The sequence below is a fragment of the Micropterus dolomieu genome, linkage group LG18, assembly GCF_021292245.1.
Source record: "Micropterus dolomieu isolate WLL.071019.BEF.003 ecotype Adirondacks linkage group LG18, ASM2129224v1, whole genome shotgun sequence".
In the NCBI taxonomy this organism is placed as follows: domain Eukaryota; kingdom Metazoa; phylum Chordata; class Actinopteri; order Centrarchiformes; family Centrarchidae; genus Micropterus; species Micropterus dolomieu.
Genome location: NC_060167.1, coordinates 35492305 through 35513645, shown reverse-complemented (window position 1 = coordinate 35513645; position 21341 = coordinate 35492305). Strand labels below are relative to the sequence as shown.

Below are 21341 nucleotides of genomic sequence, written 5' to 3'. Positions count from 1 at the left end.
TGAATGATAACGCAAGTTCGTCGTTTTGATGTTCCGGACCTTTGCTTCAGGAAATTTTCTCTAACTAGACCTCTTTGAATTCTAATTGAATACCCCTGATGTAAGGGGACCCGCGGTGTCTGTAGATAGAAATGTCTCATTCTAAGGTAATAAAAATGGTTCATCATGCAAGATCTTTATACAGCACTGAAAACATAGTTATGGATCTTATATTGCATTTCTGTCAATAAATCCTGATACACTGACCTTAAAGTACATTTTGCAAATAATAGAATAAAATAATACTTGTTTACTTTCAGTTTAATGCAAGTATTTAAGTACTAATACATGAAAGGTTTAGCATTGCACTGCTATAACATCAACCGGTTGATTCAGAGTTTCAGGTGTGTTCTGTTAAATGGATTAGACTGCTTTCCTAACTCAATCCATCCTTGGCTTATTGTGAGATATGTGTAGGCTACTTATTCGAATTCTGCACAAAAGCAACAACAAGTGTATACATCTACGAGAAACTGAGCAATGGATTTGAGAATTGCAATTTTGTTTTGAGAACATGGTTGTCATTAAGAAACTATTTGACTCAAATTAGTCAGGTGGACTGAAAGGCACAGTAGATGAATGCTAACGCTCTGTGGTGGCTGAATATCTAGAAAGGCAAAAGCTAAAATACTTGTCAAATCAACTTTATAAGGTGATGATATGTCAGTGTTGGGTTTTCAGTTTGTTGCTGAATATATAAATATAATAAAAAATAAATAATTTATTAATTAATTAATTTTAGCTGCTTTAAAGATGAATGAAAAAGAATTACTAATCTTAATTATTAACTGGAACATTAATCATATTATATATTACACTATAAACATTGTGAATTGCTTCATTGCTTTGTTTAAATGCAAATAAATCTCTATTTAGGTAGAATTCATATTAAAGAGTCTTTAAGAATTCCAATGTATAAAGCCAAACTCCCTTGCTAAATTTAATAATAAGACCAAACCAAATTTAAAGGGGCAATATGTAGTATTTCAATTAAATCACTTACTAATAAATCAAATTTTCACTGCCTTATTGTCAATGGGCTGTAGCCTCACTTAGAAATGAAGCACACACCTGTTTTCTCTGTTGCTTGGAACAGCCACTATTCTGCTTTTAATTTGAGGACACCTGGTCAGGATGCAGCCCTGTGCGCGCTCCTGAGCCTCTCTCCGACTACAGCGACGACACTGCAGCTAACGAAATGCAGTCCACCAACACCACAAAAAAACAGGTCCCCAGCACAACACAGACTCCAACATAAACTCCACGTAAGGATAAAAACAACAATAAAGGTTTATGTAATGAGGTTTGTCAGACCAAACGAGAATAAGATGATGTCTTGTGAAAACAGTCACATCAGAAAGGGTTGAGTCACTGAGAGTCACAATAGCTCGCTGGCTATATTAGATAATATGTTATGGCTTTCCACATTACTTCACCAGCTAATGCGATCCACATTATTATCCTGTGTTCCATTGCTATTATGTCAAAGTGTTGACTTAGCCTGCAAGAAATGATTTAATGGTACAAAGAAAATGTGGAGCGATTAGTTTACACTAGACTTGATGCAAGGCAGGAGCAGCCAGCTAACGTTACGTGAGTACGGATCTAACATAACATCATAGTGTTAGGACTCATAATATTATTTATTACAAGCAATGAATTTTATTGTTATTATTAGTCCCTGTGAATGACTCTTACATGGTTTAAAACAACTTACCTCTCCTTTCACCACACACACTCACACACCTCCAGTGGAGCCGTCTTTCCTCCAGATCTCCAGTATCCCTCAGATCCCCAAGGTGGAGAAGCTGCTGGTTCTCTGCTGTCGGGTGGAGAACTTCTACCCCCAGCACGTGGACCTGGAGTGGTCCAGGAACGACGGAGAGCAGGTCCACACCGTCACAAACTTCGGACCCTTCTCTGACCACAACAGTCTGTACAGCGTGTGGAGTGAAATTCAGCTTGTTATGGCCAGAGAGGACGAGAGGGCCGTCTACACCTGCCGTGTTTACCACTCCAGCTTCCCTCCACTGGGCTACAAAGATGTCCTGTACCACATCAATTATTATTTATTATCCCTCCAGTTTGATGTGAAAACTGACTGAATATTATTTGATTTGACAGTCCGTTGTTGACTAAAAACACGTGTTGATACAACTATAGGTTATAGTACTGAATGATAACGCAAGTTCGTCGTTTTGATGTTCCGGACCTTTGCTTCAGGAAATTTTCTCTAACTAGACCTCTTTGAATTCTAATTGAATACCCCTGATGTAAGGGGACCCGCGGTGTCTGTAGATAGAAATGTCTCATTCTAAGGTAATAAAAATGGTTCATCATGCAAGATCTTTATACAGCACTGAAAACATAGTTATGGATCTTATATTGCATTTCTGTCAATAAATCCTGATACACTGACCTTAAAGTACATTTTGCAAATAATAGAATAAAATAATACTTGTTTACTTTCAGTTTAATGCAAGTATTTAAGTACTAATACATGAAAGGTTTAGCATTGCACTGCTATAACATCAACCGGTTGATTCAGAGTTTCAGGTGTGTTCTGTTAAATGGATTAGACTGCTTTCCTAACTCAATCCATCCTTGGCTTATTGTGAGATATGTGTAGGCTACTTATTCGAATTCTGCACAAAAGCAACAACAAGTGTATACATCTACGAGAAACTGAGCAATGGATTTGAGAATTGCAATTTTGTTTTGAGAACATGGTTGTCATTAAGAAACTATTTGACTCAAATTAGTCAGGTGGACTGAAAGGCACAGTAGATGAATGCTAACGCTCTGTGGTGGCTGAATATCTAGAAAGGCAAAAGCTAAAATACTTGTCAAATCAACTTTATAAGGTGATGATATGTCAGTGTTGGGTTTTCAGTTTGTTGCTGAATATATAAATATAATAAAAAATAAATAATTTATTAATTAATTAATTTTAGCTGCTTTAAAGATGAATGAAAAAGAATTACTAATCTTAATTATTAACTGGAACATTAATCATATTATATATTACACTATAAACATTGTGAATTGCTTCATTGCTTTGTTTAAATGCAAATAAATCTCTATTTAGGTAGAATTCATATTAAAGAGTCTTTAAGAATTCCAATGTATAAAGCCAAACTCCCTTGCTAAATTTAATAATAAGACCAAACCAAATTTAAAGGGGCAATATGTAGTATTTCAATTAAATCACTTACTAATAAATCAAATTTTCACTGCCTTATTGTCAATGGGCTGTAGCCTCACTTAGAAATGAAGCACACACCTGTTTTCTCTGTTGCTTGGAACAGCCACTATTCTGCTTTTAATTTGAGGACACCTGGTCAGGATGCAGCCCTGTGCGCGCTCCTGAGCCTCTCTCCGACTACAGCGACGACACTGCAGCTAACGAAATGCAGTCCACCAACACCACAAAAAAACAGGTCCCCAGCACAACACAGACTCCAACATAAACTCCACATAAGGATAAAAACAACAATAAAGGTTTATGTAATGAGGTTTGTCAGACCAAACGAGAATAAGATGATGTCTTGTGAAAACAGTCACATCAGAAAGGGTTGAGTCACTGAGAGTCACAATAGCTCGCTGGCTATATTAGATAATATGTTATGGCTTTCCACATTACTTCACCAGCTAATGCGATCCACATTATTATCCTGTGTTCCATTGCTATTATGTCAAAGTGTTGACTTAGCCTGCAAGAAATGATTTAATGGTACAAAGAAAATGTGGAGCGATTAGTTTACATTAGACTTGATGCAAGGCAGGAGCAGCCAGCTAACGTTACGTGAGTACGGATCTAACTTTACCACTGTTTGCTTCGTAACGTTACAATTTAGATTTATTGTTGTTTTACCGATACTCAGGTACACAGCTTCTCCACCGTCTCAGTTGCTGTAACTTATGTGACCCACATAATATAATGCAACATAATGGTGCAGGACAACAACACAGAAGAAGAACCATTCACTACAGTAAAGTTATTTACTGCTGTCAAACTATTATAAAGTGTGACACACTCGTTATAATATTCAGTCAAGCTCACTAACCGTTTCATTATCATCCAGTACATTTAGCTGTGTTGACCCTGCTGATCCTCTAGTGAAAGATACACAGATAGTAATGTTAGTTACTGAAAAGCAGCAGGCGAGCTAACAATGTAACACATCAGCTAAATGCGGTAAATGTAACGTTATCATGTAACCAGCATGGATTAGTTCAACCTTGAACATTGAAGTAACAGAACCTGAACATGTCTGGAGAAAAGCCACAACCTGCCTGCTGGTGTATCTGCGTTTATTGGGGATCTCTGTATGAAAGCTGTTGTGTTTCAGATTATGCTCGCTCATGAGTTCAAGCGAGCACGCGTCCGAGCACCTACCTGGTTGCAATATTAAGACCGCACTGCTAGTGGCCGCTAATATTGCCCCTTTAACTTAAATTCTATTATGGCTTTTTTGTTTGTTTATAGTTTTTGTTTTGTAAAGTGTGGTTTAATACATTGTTCCATATGATAGAATTACAGTATCAGTGATTGTTTTGTGTATTTATTTGTACTTCATCTGTGCGGAAATCATTCTCTGTTTTGATGAGAATTAGTTATTGTTTGAAAGGATCATTTGATAGTACACAATGTTTACATTTATGTTACAAATATAATACTCTCATAAACATGATGAACAAGCTTGTTTATTTGTGTCAAGAGTGTTGCACATTGAATCTCTACAGTGAAAACTGAGTCAAAGCAAACATACATGCCTATAAATCGGTTAGAACATTAAACATAAACAGTTAACCGAACTGCAGAAGCACTACTGAGAACTCACAACCTGCTTAAAACACCCTAACCACAGAAATTCACTTTGGCTTACAAGGCATTTGGTCAGTGTTTGTGTCACATATGTCTGGTTTCATCTTCTTAAACATATTTAATAGAGATGCCCTGATCATGTTTTTTTTTACCGATTGGTGATCATCTATGAGCCATATTGGCCAAAACAATTAGTTTCTTTTGTTATAGCAGCTGGTACAGCAATTTTATAGGTCAGTTTGACTGAGATGTTGTGTATTGGGATCAACCGCTGTCATGTTTTATTCTAGTTTGTGTGTCACCTGAACAACCACACATGCAGCTCCTGGCCAGTGAAGCCGGGACTACACACACACACACACACACACACACACACACACACACACACACACACACACACACACACACACACAGCAGCTGTTAGCTGCATGAGCAAATATTGAGCATGATGATAAATGAGGCTTGGATTATATTGCACAAGTTGTGTGAGAGTTTTTAAACTGATGTTTTGCTATATTAGAAATAGGAGCACCATCTACTTTAGCTAGTCTGGATAGCGTGTTCTGGATTCATTCTACATTCATTTGGATGCATTGGCATATGAGAAAATTTGTTTTTCTGTAATTCAAGGCACCAAGTATTGAGTAATTTATATACAAATAATTTTGGGGGTGAAGTGCTCCTTTTGGTTATTAAGCATGCGATAATTACTCCAACTAAGCTGAGAAATGGCTACATTTTTTGCATCACTGACAACTAGAAAGCATTAATGGGGACCTTTTGTGCTTTCCCTTATTTTCTGTGATATACTGTATATAATGTTACAATGTCAGATATTCATACTAAATATAGCCAAAGTCTCCAATAATGAGGTAAACATATGTAAAAGTAATCATTGTGAGCAAAAAGCTCAGGCTTAGGTTGCTCTGAATGCTATGTTTGAATATATTTTTTTCCACTTTCCTACCGCGCTGGCGTTGGATGTCCGTTATTTGACCGCTCTGCTCTTAGCGCTTTCTCCAGCACTGGCACAGCACTAAAACAAAGTGTGGAGATGGTCTGGCTATGCGAGACTACTCTGCTCAGGACTACTCTTAAAATTTGTTGTTCAATATGCCTCACAGAAAGTGCTTTTTCAGTTGTGAAGGAAAGTAATTTGTCTCTTGATATACAGATGGCTTTACTTCTTGCTAAAATAATCGCTAACTAACAGCTGCTGCCGTTAGCAGTAGTTGCTACAGTTAGCCTTGCAGCTAGGCATCCAAGCTAACTAGCTAAAGGCAGCTACAGTTAGCAGCAGTTAGCGGTTCCTTTAAAGCTATCTGTCCATCCAGAAACTCTATGAAATACGATCCAGTTTCACCAAAATCAGTAAATAAAGTCTGATCGATCTGGGCATCCCTGATATTTCATTCAATTAAAACAGACATTTCTTACAAAACACAACTTATTTTTGGATTTAAAAAAGATTCTTTACAAGTAAAATCATAATAAATATTAAAGCTATTCCATACTATGTGGAGTCACACAGTGATGCAGAAAATAATGCAATCATTACTCATATCACATATATTTTGATTGTATCTGTGTGTTCAGTGCAGTGTATGGATTTATTTTACAACCTGAAATGATCCCATCTCAAAGACACCTTTACAATGAATATCGAATAGGTAGAATATTTGGCAGAAAGTTGACTTTTGAGTCATATTGCAGGAATGTGTCATGTTAATCAGCAATAGCCCACTACACTCATGTGCTTCATATTACGCTCAAGACATTCAATTATTTGAAACATTTGACACACATATAAGGCATCGCAAGGCAAAGCAGCAAACTATATGAGCTTACTACTGTATTACATTCACAAACCAGGGTTGGTTATTATTGATACTGTAATACTGAAATTTCTAGAACATTCAACAGCAATGTTAAAAATATATTTTTTTAATATTTCGATTTAATCTGGCTAATATTTGTTGTTAAAGCATACATAAATTTAGTTTCTTCAAGGTTCAGTGTGAATGTTTAGTGGCAACTAGTGGTGAGGGTTGCAAATCTCTGTGCATTAACTTGCTCCTCGGACAAAATAGTTTATAATAAATGTATTACTTCTAATGGCAATTGTACATTCAGCAGTAAAAAACCTAACTTTTTACTTTTTCTCCATGAAGTTGTACATTATATCAATTATATTTCTAAATCCAACAAAAAAAAATACGCTGTGAAAAGTGTACACATAATATCTTTATGTAATATAGATTACCTCTGGTAGTTTATTATTTGTGTCTTCTTATATATTTGTATACTGTTCTGTATACTTCTTTATGTAAATGTACACTTTATTCCTCTTTGAAATAAAGATTTAAGGAGGAGGAAAAACTTTTTTCAGACACCACATGAATGCACCACATGAATGCACTCCGTAGAGTACATGTAGTATGTATATTATATTGCGTTTCTGTCAGTAGATCCTCCTAAATATTACACACTGAACCTTTAAGATCACATACTATCAAAATGTTGAATTTGATTTACAATTCACATAAATTTATGCAAACAACAAATGGAGTGGTTTTCCTTCATGGTGTGTTTTTGTGCTTCAATAGAAAATGTGTGATTGTCCTGGGATGTCCAATTAATGAGCAGCTGCTACTGACTGGTATGAAATCACTACAGTAAATACCTGTACCTGAAGCAGCTGTTATGGCATCTCTGAATAAGACCCAATTTTAACTTCAATAAATCCAGAAATAATAAAACTGAACTCCAGCTAAAGGGATAAAGTGTGAGTCAGTTTGGAAAGTAAGATGTAGGCAATATGGTATTATGTAAAAAAAGAAGAGGTTTGTTTGTTTGTGGAGTCAGTGATGGAGTTACTGATCAGCTGAAGTCTCGGTTGGTGAGGATCATGGGGGCCACCAGGGTCCAGATGTACATGGCTAAACACACCCAGCTGGAGGTAATCTTCACCCACACTGCTGGCCACTTGCTAGTTACAGTGTAGTCTGCATCAGGGCTGTCAGGAGCAGAACACAGCAAAAGGTATTTCAGTCATCTACATGTATCTACTTATCATGTTTCAAGGTGGAAAAAACACATTTAATGCACAAACACTTCCAACAGTCCAAAAGGGCAGGGAATATGTTTATTCAGATAGTCACACAGGTTGAAACACCCTTTATAGCCACATTAACGAAATGCACCCTATATGTTGGTTATACTGTAATGCCTGCACAGAAAAACTAGCACACACAGCCAGAGCAAGTAGGTCAAAGCTGAACCAGGAAGTTGGTGTGTAAATTGTGTGTAAACAGACAATTATATAATAACTTGCCCTCATTTTCTCTATGATCACCCAGACATACCCTTAAAGGGAAAGTGTGGCATTTTTCAACCAGCAACTGCTAGAGTTGATAAGGGCTGATATATTTAATGGTGTGACAGTTTGGAAAAATTAAAATTAAAAGGGGGTTTTCAGATTGAAATCTTAAGTCTGCTTAAGTGGTGTATCTGTTGCTACTGTCAGCAACAGTTTTGTATTTGGTGTTTTATATTTTGCAACAGCTCATCATTCTCCGCCAAACAATTTTATCCAGCTGGATGGAAAAATAAGTAAAAGTATAGTAGTGTCTGTGTTGTGAGGTTGGGGTACGGACCTGTACCAGTTGGTGAGGGTCATCATAATGTAGAGCGAGGCCAGGAAGAGCATGAAGTGGAAGAAGGAGTAGCTGTACTGGACCATGTCCTGCTCATTGTCCTTCACTCGCCTGGGTCCTGTTGACTCCTCTGAGAGGTCGGGGCTGCTGCCGCCCTCAGCCAGGATGGCCGAGTCTTTGGAGGCCATGGTCAGCTTGTTTACCTGGCTGGTGCTGGACGAACGAATGCTGAGGGCAAGACAGATATGAATGGATACTGTGTGTCCATTTACAAATACTACAAATGACTAAATCTTTATTCAACACTCCTTTTCCATGTTTACCATTACAGAGAGGGGTGACAGGCGTTAATGTTAACAACACATTTTTAATTAGTCTTATTGGTTGCATGTGAAGCAATAGGTTTTACATCTAATGAAAGTTAGCATGTTAACAAATAAATCAGACAATGCAAAAGCAATTTATTGATATTTCCAAATAAATAAATAAATAAATAAAAATAAATAAAATCCTGAGTCCTCAATGTCCAAGACCAAGACAAGACCGAGTACAAATGCGATCGAGTCCAAGACGAGACAAAGACCATCAAAAAGTGGTTGACCAGTCTCGAGTACTACAACACTAGAACCGACATTCACCAACATAATTTTCATGTGGCAGTAGTGCTACCTAGAGTAGAGGATGCACAGGATAAATATAGCAAGTCCCACGATGCTTTGGGTGTCCCACCACTGTAGGTACGGGGACGTCAACACAGGTTCCTCTGTGTCGACGATCACCACAGCTGTCTGGTTCTCCATCTCCAGAGGGGCCAGCGTGGGGGCGGTGATTTGCTGTAAGATACTCAGTAGATTGGGGTTACATTCTTGATCTGAGGGGAGAAAAAAAAACAAGCACAATTTTTGGATCTACAGCTCAGTGTGTAAGAAGAAATCGCGACAGTTGCCTTATTTGCAAATGTTCCGTACTTGTATAGCCTTTCTAGTCTTTTCGACCACTCAAAGCGCTTTTACACTACATCTCCATTCACCAGTCATACACATTCAAACGGAAACTAACATTCACACTCATTCATACACTGGCGGAACAGCCACCAGGGGCAAATTGGGGTTCAGTATCTTGCCCAAGGACACTTCGACACACAGCCAGGGATTGAACCGCCAACCTTCCGATTAGCGGCCAACCCGCTCTACCTCCTGAGCCACAGCATGGAGACATGTTCTGACTTTCACACGCCTTTAATACATTTTCTTGGGAAGGAATGTGTGTTAATCATAATATCCATGCAAGTAGCTTGAAAATGAACAACCGAAAGCATAACTAACAAAATCAGTAACTCATAGTCATATGACAAGCGGATGCTGATGTATCTAGTTTGGGGCTAATGGGTGGCTGTTATTTCTGCAATTCATAACTGCAGCATTGTTATTACAGCTATGATTCAAGCAAACAGCAAACATTCTCACCAGGCTCATTGGTCATGGCAGACCAGGTGATATACATGGTGTACAGGGTGATGATGGAGGACTGTAGAAGACCTGAACGTGGCTGAGACTCCTGGGGACACACACAGATATAATTGTCAGAAATCTATAAATAATGGGAAACATCCATGATAACTGAGCAAACGCCAGTTACTGATGAAGACACTAAGATGTGGCTGAAAGCATAGTAACAGCCAGTAAGTGGGCCCTGGGCTAAGATACTTTTCTCAAACTTGAGAAATAAGTTATAATCAAACATTCATTACTTAGTTTTTGGAAAAAGGGATGATTAGATAATCAAATATGTCACAACACTGATGGACTGTAATAAGATAACAGCAATGTCCATATGTTGTTGTTTTCTTAGTTTTTCTTTGCAGCCAGCTGGCTCTCCATTTCAAAATAAGTAAGTGTAAGTTTATAAGTTAAGTTTCAGAATGCATTCTGTTTAAGCCCAGAAGGAGATATTCCATGTCAATTTTATTTATGTACTTCAAATTATCAAATTACAAATTTGCCTCAAAGAGCTTTACAATCTGTACAAAAATGACACCCTCTGTCGTTAGATAGGGATCACTTGTTCAGGCCGAAAACAGCCCTGTGTCAAAACAGAAGAGGGAGGCATGTTGGTGGGGGCATGTTGTTTTAGGAACCAATCACAGACGAGACAATGAAATATGACCTAGTCCAATTGGAGTAACAGATTAACGCATTTAAATGCTTAGCAGACACTCCAGTTTGCAGTCTGATAGTGTGATATGTACTTAAAATGGTGACGAAACAAGCTAGAACAATAACTTCTCCACTTCCAAACACAAACCAAGCACAACTCCTCATTCAAAGATGGACAAAGGAGATGTTTCAGAATTAGAGGTCTAGATTTAATAGAAGTGAAAGGGAAATGGAGTGAATATCTGTAGGACAGAAGTGTAATGTGACCATACTTTAAAACCTTCTTAAGACTTAAGAAGGCAGGCCTGCCTTCTTAAGTCTTAAGAAGCTTTCAAGCTTTGGATTTCTTCATGTTTGTAAGCAGTGTACACATGGCTGCAGTAGAGTGATACTCTGTGGGTTTACATGAAGTGTGTGGGTGGTGATTTATTGTTTTACCCTCTTGAAAACCACAAATACAAGAGAAAGTGTCATTTAAAAAGTAACTTGGGATTTGTTTGTTTGCTCTAATCTAAGCTACAAACATTAACACTGGTTAACAAGTTTACTAACTACAGTAGTAATCTAACTGTGACTAACCTGCTAAATCTGCATCAGGCTACTTCCAAGGCCAAGGCCATTTCATTTATTTTTGTAAATAACCCTCCCACAGCACATTCACTGTGTGATATGTACCCACTGTATGGGAGATGACCCTGGATGCTACTTTATCAGAGGTCAGGCTAACTTTGACATTCACAGTGCAAAACAAAACCAAAACCAATGAGACACCTGTAAGTCAAACACAGGTAAATCAAACATATAATGGTAATGGCACTAATAAAAATAGAAGTAAAGATAATTTAATTGGGCCCTGAGGGATAGCTATAGTGAGAATCTATAGATGGTGGACACAATAGCATGAAAACTCAATAATGCAACAAATCCCACCTTTGTAAATCCTTGTCATGCTTTTGGTTGATGCTGCATCAGAGAGGTGCACTTTTAGCTCTCTGGTCATTGTTTAAATTTACTGTATTACTTCTGTTATGTATGTAATGTATTCCCTATAATACAGACTTTACAGGTGTTCATGATATTGTTTCCAGTACCCTTTGTTTTTTAAAGCACATCACATTATTGAATCGTTCCATCAAATTAAAGCTTGTCCCTAACCAAATGTTTTCACACTGAAGTAAGACTTTCTGTCCTGTACCTGTACTTTATGCAGCACAGAGACAACAGAGGCCAGCATGCAGAACAGCATGTTGAAGCTGATGAAGAACTTATTGATGAAGCATCCATCAGGCTTTGTGTAGAAAACGAAGAACAGTATGACAGCAGTTAAGGACAGGATGTAGTTGAGGACTGTAACCCCCAGCAGAGCTAAAAAAACAAGATAGAAAAGTTGAAAATCTGATAAAAGGCCTAAGACACCAAAATATTTCAAGTCCCTGTGTCTATAGCTTTTAAATATTTTTTCATGTGTGAGCAGTTCCTCTTTTTCTGTTGCATATTGTATAGTGGATCTCTAGTGTTCATCAACACCACATTCAAAAAGCAACCAATTTTAGTCTGCATGTTGTACTTTTAGAATTGTAAACATACTCAAAACACAATTAAAAGTTCTATGCAGCATGCAATTGTGCCACAGCTTGACCCACTGACCTGCATACCAGCCCCTGGAGTTGCCACTCTCCATCTTATCCAACCAGGACTCATTCCAGGAGTGGGCAAAGTCCACCAGCAGCACCAGCTGGATCAGAATGAAAAAGAAGGCCCCACCGGAGCCCACGACAAACCACGCTGGGACAACAGAGATACACAGGTCATTTAATTACACATCTATGATGATAATCACAACTCTGTGTATATTGGATGTCATGATCTGAGTTACTAAATGTTTACAATTTAAAATTCTTACTGTAGGTAAAAGGCCAATCTGGAATGTAAAAGGCACCGACAGTAACTGCCACCAAAGCAGCAAACTTAAAGAACCAAAATCTGAAAACAAACAGGTAATGGCTAATTATACAATAGAATACACATCCACATACAGGCAACTGAGTTGTAATAAGGTAACCTCAAAGTCATACAATGTCCAAAGTTAACACTATGAAGGCCGTTGATTGTTAAATAGCAAAAACAATAGAATCACACACTGCAAGGTTAAAAGGGGCTGGATGTAGTTTTTCAATGAAATCACTTATTAAAACAAATTGTTACTTCCTTATTGTCCATGGGCTGTAGCCTCACTTAGAAATGAAGCACACGCCTGTTTTCTCTGTTGCTTGCAACAGCTACTATTCTGCTTTTAATGTGAAGGTATAGGGTCGGGATGTAGCCCTGTGCGCGCTCCCGTAGTGTACTGAAATTCCAGTACTGTGTGCTGGAATTTCATTAAACATTAAATACAGGATAGAGAGACTCCCAGTAAAAGCGGCGGCAGCAATGTGAAACCATAAAGGTGTAAAATCTAAATTTATTCTCTGTTCTTTAGCATAGTTGCAAATCCAGGAACTCATATTACAAACTAAACATGCAAATGAATGCTGTCCCACCCAAAGTGAACACATCAATAACTTTGTGAAAAGAACAGGTAAAAACACACAGACTTAAGTGTTAAATACTTTAGTTTTCGTTGTTAGCTGCTGGTCAAACCAACTGTAAACTTTATGAACTAAATGATCAAATTATCAAAAATATAATCAAAAGATGTGCTGTAGATCGATAATGAAAACGAATGTTGCAGGTGTAGAAAAGAATCCAAAGACTTCAAAGGTGAGTGCAGGACAAAGGCCATCTGCTGAATGACATGTTGCATAACTTATAATATACCTTGGACGTGGTGTTGGAGAGGACAGAGAAAGCAAACCCTTCATTTAATGTAGGCCTGCTCTTTGTTTCTACGCCTTCCACACTTGTAACATCTCCAGAATTGTCAATCTAAGGTTGACAGTTTTCAAAGAAGAAGAAGAATACAACTCCCAAGACAAATAAAGGTAAATGGTGTGGTCAAAACCCACCCTCCACTGCTGTGGGCAATAAAGGTGTTGCTGGTGTTACTGCAGTGCTTACCCATTGTGGATGGCAGCACGGGGGTCTCTGCTGTTCTTGATGTTAATCATAAGAATGGAAAACGCCAGGAAACACATACTCATGCCAAAGCAGACGCGGTACACTGCCTTGTAGCCAACAAACATTTCACAGTTGACATTAGCCTTCAGGCTGGGGATAGAAGATCCAGCTCCATCTTCACAGAAGCCTGGGATCTACAGAAAATCACAGGAAGTCACGTTTTACAAAGCATCTATTCACATGCCCCAGCAGTGTCTAAATCATTTACAATTTCCCACTCACTCGTACCCTTTTTAGCTGCTGATCCACACCTGGTGACAGCATGATGCAGGCGACGATGGTCCCCAGCAGCAAGATGGAGGCGTAGATGATCCTGGTCACCGTAGAGTTCCTGCTGTTCGGACAGCAGCTGCACATCAGACAGCTTGCACTGCTGCATAGGCACGGCACCTACAGACAAACAAAATCACACATTTCAGCATCTACATGTAAAAGGAACTGGTGACAAGTTTATGGAGAAACCTAAAATAATGAATGTAAGTCGTTGCCTTGTTTGCACATTTGCTCATACAAATTTACTCTTCAACTGCTTTAATCTCTTACTCATCAAATGACAATTCAACTCCTTTCTGTGTTTGCATTTCCATCCATTTAAACCCTTACCCCAGGTATCACGTCTTCACTTTTAAAAAAAACATCAAAAAACATATTTTAGCTTGTCTAACTTGCACAACTTCCACTGCTCATTCCCAATGTACTGCTTTCAGTACTCCCATTTCAGCCACTCTTGCACTTTTACAAACATAAACTGGAACTCATTTCTTTAGGATTTCCACTCCAACCAACACTGTAATCATATTTGTATTATCCGTACTGGTTAACTTGATTTATATTTACTGGTGTGTACCTAAGATAGATGTCAGAGTGCCTCAAGAGATTTTTGTCCTCCTCCAGCTTTTGAGGTTATTTCTCTCGTGGCACTAATACTTAAGTTATCCTGACACAATGGTCTTTTAATCCTCTTTTTTTCAATTGTGAGAGGGGAGATTGACCTGTGACTTCTGCAGGGAGTTTTCACTTTATTTGAAGATCCTTTGAACCTGACTGATTGTTGGGTCAGATGGAGCTCGCAGGACATAGGGCAGATAATCTCAAGGTTTAAGTTAGCATGGAATGCTGAAAGAGTGTAATAGAAATGTATACGCTTGTTGTCTTGTGACTAAGTGTTTGCCTTTTCTGTTTCTCGTTTGATAGTACAGCTCAGGTCTCTACCTCACTGTAAAACACACTTCTTCCAGAAACAACTTCAGAGACACAATAAAACTCTAGACTCTAGTCTCTCTACTCTCCCAACCATCAGCAACTTGTGTAGTTCAAAATAAACTCTTAAAGAGGTGGTATTATGCTAATTTTCAGGTTCATCGTTTTATTTAGGGGTTGTACCAGAACAGGTTTACACGGTTTAATTTTCAAAAAACACCATATTTTTGTCATACTGCACATTGCTGCAGCTCCTCTTTTCACCCTGTGTTGAAGGCTTCGTTTTAGCTATGGAGTGATACATCTTGTCTCTAAATGATCTTTGTTGGGAGTTGCACATGTGCAGTTCCTAGTTAAGGACTACTAGCCAATCAGAAACAGAGAAGGGTGGGTCAGCGAAAAGACGGTCAACAGCTTCGGTTCAGCTGTAGGCTACATGTTGCCGACCAGCTTGGCAACATAGACTGGAGCAAGAGTTTCAGAGTGGTGAGTTATTAATCTGTAACAAAAGTCTCTTTCATCCATAAAGTTTTAACTGAGCTCTGTCTCTACATCACAGGAACAACTTTATGTCCACTGACTGCCTGGAGGGTAGCTAGTGTTTGAAGGGAGAGGAGAGGTGTGTGCTGCAGCTCAGTGTTTTTACACTAGCCGCTTGGTGAGCGTTATATGAGGCGCATTTTGCAAACGGCTGGACTACAAACGAGCTGTTTTCAGGCAGTTCAGAGTTTTCTGTGGGAGATGGGAACTCCCTTTGGGCTGGACTTTGGCTTTTTCACTTTGCAAATTGCTATTGCATGCACAAAAATATATATAACTCAATAAAGGAGAGGCAGAAAGCCAAAAACCATAATACCACTAACATTAACAGAGTTATACATGTACAGATATTCTGGCTCTCACACTGTTGCTTGCTCTCTGTGTTATAGTCAGCAGTACTTTTCCTCCACTTCCCTGTGTTTCTATTGTGATTTCCCCTCCCTTGTGTTTTCTGTCTGGTTTACCAGTCTGTCCTATATGTGTTTGTGTCTGTGTGTGTCTGGCCGTGGCTCTCCGACTCTCCTCAGGCCAGCCACTCTACTCACCTGTGATCACCCACGCCCCGGAGGCACATACAACTAATCAAGCCCTCCTGCGTGTAAACCCCGGTTCTTCACCCCACTCCTCCCTAGATTCAGTTTATTCATGCGGCACTGTGCTACGGCCCATCTCCTGACACTCATGAGTGTTTTAGCTTCCTTGCTGTTAAGACTTTATTCTGCTCAACCTCTTTTTCCTAAACAAGTCCTCTTTTTGGTAACAAAAAATGCGTCTGATTTCTACAGTCGACATTACTGTGCGCATTTTTGCATTTCTTTGACCAGTACCTGCACTATTAAATCTTACTCTTTGGGGAAAGAAAGTATTTCAATATAATATTTGCATTATTTCACAAAATAAAAACCCTACTCCTTCCATACACATTGCCACAGTGCCACCAATTTCTTGAATTTCCCCCAGCCCCACCCTTCCACCCACTGCGGGTCTCCATCCACCCACTGCGGGTCTCCATCCACCCCAACTGTCCTCTTTTTTTCAACAGCAAAATATGGTCACCCTACCTAGGTGCCACTTCTGGGTGTTACACTACACAACAGGAGTTAGCAGCAGTTTTAACCTGATATGTGATATGCTGCCCCTATTTTTTGAGGATATAGATTAGTCAGGTGAGGAGGAGTCTCAATTCAGTGTTGTACCTTTAAAGGACAATATGTCTCTGAAGGTAAGCTCAGACCTTTCCAAGCTGAGAGGTCAATTTGCAAATGATTGACTGAATACTAAAATAAACTCTTGAAAGGCAATTCTCTGTTTGTAAAATCCATCTGTTTTATGAAAAATTTCCATGCAAACTTCCAGCTAAATTTTTCACCTCTGCTTCAAATGCCACCAACCACTGCAAAAGTTCACAAGCAAGCATTTTTCTTAAACTCAGTTTTGGTGGTGTTCTTTCTTTGTTTTCTGTACAATAAACCATGTAATCATCCTGTGAATGAATGTAAGGAGTGAGAGAGATATCTGAGCATAAGCGTAAAATGTTCCCATGTCGTTCTTTTACTTAGCAAGAGGCCGAGGCTAATGTCTTTTCTCTGCTTCTAAATATGGTAAATCAAATTGGACATGGGCGAGATGATGCTGATAAATCATCTGAAAGTCATCTGATGAGCCCTGACTTTTGGTCTGTGTCTGAACTGCAGATCATGACCATGGAATAAAAGTGTTTCAGTGATAGAGGAAGTAAGATTAAGACAGAATGCTGAAGAGAGAATGTCAGATAGACCATTACATGTCAACTGTAGAAGTCGTGTTAACAGAATGAAATGATGGTCAGACTGGAGATGGGTAGGTGGAAATGTACTCACTATATTTATAGACAAGATGTTCTGCCAGTTTTCTGTTGTACTTTAGGTGTAGTGATTGTACAAGCTTCCGTCTGCTTGTACAATCTTTGGTAATTGACAGACAACTGCTGTGAAAAGACTAAACTGTTTTGGGATTATTATTTTTTTAAAACTCCACCAAATATAAAGAATTCATTGCCCATATTTTATTTTCACCAGAGTCCAACAAATATTTCTTAATTATCTGAATCTGAAACAGTAAAAAACAATAATTATAATACAGCACAACCAGTATTTGTGTATGTTGTGGTACATCTTTAAAATTAGGTTGTATTAACAGTTGCTATGTGTGCAAAATGACAATTCAACTCCTATCAGAGGTTGCACTATGATTGACAATTTAATCCCTTAGCCCAGTTATCATGTCTTCACTTTAAAAAAAAAAAAAAACACATATATTGTGTAATCATATTTGCATTATCCATACTAGTTAACTTGATTTATGTTTACTTGTTTGTACTTAAAATAGATGTCAGAGTGCCTTCTTTAGTATTAAACCATTTCAATGTTATCTCTCCTTTTTTCAGGTTAACACTGTCTTGATGCTGTTTTTGGAGGAGATCTGTGGCCTCAGCCACAGTAAACATGTGAGCTCAGTTACATATACAAACACATAAATCCAGCCCAGGCAGATGTGGACTGGATGTAAGTCAGAGTGCAAAAAAGTCAGAGCAGAAAGTTCACTTAAAGTTTAGCAACAAGCTGCCATATAACATAATCACACAATCAAATCTTCCAGTCCAGTCACAAAAGCAAATACAGTAATCCTTCCACTACAGAGGAGCAAAATGTTGGGACTGTTTAAAGGATGAGATGTTTTATTCTGTTTTTTTTAATTGCACACAAATCCAATGAAAGGACTGAAACCAACATGGGGACCATCACTCTGTACTTTGTGACCCTGTTGGTGGCTCTCAGCCCCAAGCCCATTGGTTCCTACTGAAAATGTAAATCTTTAAAAACAAAAAAAACTTTAAGTTTCATTTAAAAAATATGTAATGTAAAAATGTAATTTCCTAAAACAGCTGGCCACGGCCGTTTTTTTATAAAATGTTACTACACAGGAGGAAATAGTGCATCTGTTGAGGACTATTTTCAGCGTTGGATTAATACACATTCACTGGTGCAGTGAGTATTTCCAGCAGCAGGACGTTACATGACAGATTGGGTCAAATAAAGTTAAAGTGGCATGTTCATGGCAAGGCAAGTTTATGTGCGAAGCCCCTTTCAACTACAACAAGGCCTTTACATAAGACACACATTGCCATTAAAATATAAAAGAAAGACATTAATAGGACTTAAAAAGAGTCCATGTTGGACACTGTTGTTAAGCTGCTTGCACCAGAGTGATTGTGTTCTCTGCGTTTCCAATGGTGGTGGTGAATTCAACATTATGCCAATCTATAGTGTCCAAAACTGACACAGGTGGAAAAATATTTAATATTTAAACTTTAAGCATAAACTACAGAAAAACAAATATTGTAAAACCTAGCCGTATATCCGAGTAAGACGTTGAGTCCCTTTGGAGATCTATTAATGACCTACTTTCAGTATCACTTCAATGAAAAATACACACAGGTCATACTCAAACCTGTGCATTCATTTACAATAAATACACTCCCTACACTGCTTTAGATGAGTCTCTCTCCTACACTGACAACTGAGTAGAGTCAAGAGATAAGGAGGGCCGGAAGATCGTCAACAAGTTAATTCCCCTGCCAGCCAGACAAGGCCGACTTAGTAGAAGCACAGACTAGGCCATGGTAATGTGTGCCAGATAACTCGCAGCCAGCAAGTGCACATGACCAACCAGCCCAAGCTCTGTCCTGACCTGAACCAAAATAAACTCCGGAAATGTCTTTTATTAGTGTAAAATTGAAAGAAGCATGGTTGTCATTGTTATGGCAGAAAATTGTGTCCTCTTTTATTTAATCTTTTATGTATGTTCTTTTCCTATTATTATAACTATATAACTGTTATTACTAATTTTGTTATGGCTTATAGATATATATGCATTGAGTTTTTATCCTTAACCTTTCCTCTCCTACACTCCTTATGTTAGTCCGTCCACATTTACTAGGGTTTAGGTCAGAGCTGTGAGATTGTTTTGGTGGTTTCCTCTCTTTTTGTTACTCTCCTCTACTGGAATGTTCATTCAAGGCTGAGAGAGGATCTCTGTTCCCCAAAACATAGAAACCCAGACTGTTAATTAGACTGAAAATCTTCATAATCTAGTCATAACCTTTTAATTCATTCATCAAGTTCAGAAATGTGAGGATTTGTTTTTTTTCCCTCCCATTAAATTCAATACCAGAAATATTAGATAACTGGACAATTTGTGTTGATGTTTGTCTTTAGTTTTTATACATTTTGTATAAATTGTTGTAAAATATTGTTGTTGTCAAATTAATAATTGAGTGAATCATTTTACTCAAAATGTTCTTGTAGTATTTGTCCTAATCCAAGCCATTTCTGTGAAATGGATCATCGCCCCATTTCCATGTTGTTCTGCTCTTCTCTCTTGTAAATGCATGTTGGGATCATCATCTGCTTCCAAATGTAAGGAACAAGGCAGAGTTAATCCAATGAATCACGTCTAAGCAGATGACCAGGTGTGTTATGATTAACCCTTTGCTTTGCTGTGAGCTTCATATTTTGTCTACTCTCTTGTTACAAATATTTAATCACAGACACTATTACATTTAGCAGGTTAGCTACAGGTGGCACTCTAACGGTGTCACACTGAGTCAGGCCCGATTGTCACGAAGAATAACTTTTTTCTCTGTCGTTATAAAGCACATAGGCATGCTGATGGCAATCTGAAATGTCTCAATAAAGTGTCAATATAGATATATGCACCATATGCACATACATACAGCGTCTTCAATAATATTTCAACCGGCTGAAAAAATATGCTTTCGCCAATCAAAGTTGGAAGGTGGTGGTCGGGTTGTAAATAGGCCCAAGTTCAATATAATTGGAAAAAGCGCTACTAAATACATCAGTGCGGAATTAACCAACAAACCCAAATAATTCATTAAATAGTTTAAGTTATATTCTATCTCTTCTCAAACGTGATAAAAAGAGAAAGGCGCAATTACAAAGCCACATATCTTAAAGGAGTTTGGCTTACCCTAAACTTAAATATGCAAGCTCTCTTGCGGATGAGCACAAAACAACTCAAGTAAGTAAGTTCTGCTTTACTAACAAGCCATTAATAGATCCGAGTCACGAGCTCAAATACTTAACAATTCTGTTGAAGCGAAGCCCAACAACTAAGAGAGGAGGACTGGGAATTAAACCAGCAGATATCTGAGTTGAGTTTGGTGTTACATGATCCCCACACAGGAGAGCGGTGTGGAGCGATCTTACCTGTTGCTTATTACTTTTCATGACGCCAGCGCTTCTTACATTCCCGTCCATTTAAACCAAAGCGGTTGTAAATGACACAGTTCATATTCGCAATACTCAGAACTTACCCAGCTTGCGAAGGAAAAGGCCCCCAGAACAGCTCCCATGGCTGTCCAGTTTCAGTACAGTAGCGACAGTCCGTAAATCCGTGGTCCCGTTCCTCCTGCTCTGTCCCTCCAGCGTGGATTTCAAACCCAAACCAGGTAGTTAAACGGCGGAGCAGGACACACCAGTCAGAACAGCTCGATGTGTCATGTGAATCCTGAACACTCTCTATGGATGGACTGTGAGGTACAGTTGTGATTTTTTTCTCTCTGCTCAGTGCGTCTGTGAGCGCGTCATGTTGGATTACGTCATTACGACGTTAACCTGATGTGCACTATTAGCCTTATTTAATACTCGATTAAAAAAACTTAAACAACCTGTTTTGATTTAGAAACTCTTATTCATTTTAAACATTTAACATTCAAATAAGCATACTCCAAGATAAAAACAA

General features: G+C 38.4%; 1 protein-coding gene across 1 annotated transcript; it reads right to left on the bottom strand.

Annotated features, from left to right (window-relative positions):
• Positions 1-4728: 4728 nt before the first annotated feature.
• On the bottom strand, positions 4729-21117 carry si:ch73-267c23.10 (serine incorporator 1). Its single transcript, XM_046075201.1, has 10 exons — positions 20914-21117; positions 14025-14186; positions 13737-13930; positions 12583-12662; positions 12327-12464; positions 11875-12044; positions 9990-10080; positions 9193-9394; positions 8524-8751; positions 4729-7883 (listed from the first exon to the last, which is right to left on the bottom strand). The coding sequence occupies exons 1-10, from the start codon at positions 20950-20952 to the stop codon at positions 7748-7750; spliced, it is 1440 nt and encodes a 479-aa protein (XP_045931157.1). The 5' UTR covers positions 20953-21117; the 3' UTR covers positions 4729-7747.
• Between the last annotated feature and the right edge of the window lie 224 nt (positions 21118-21341).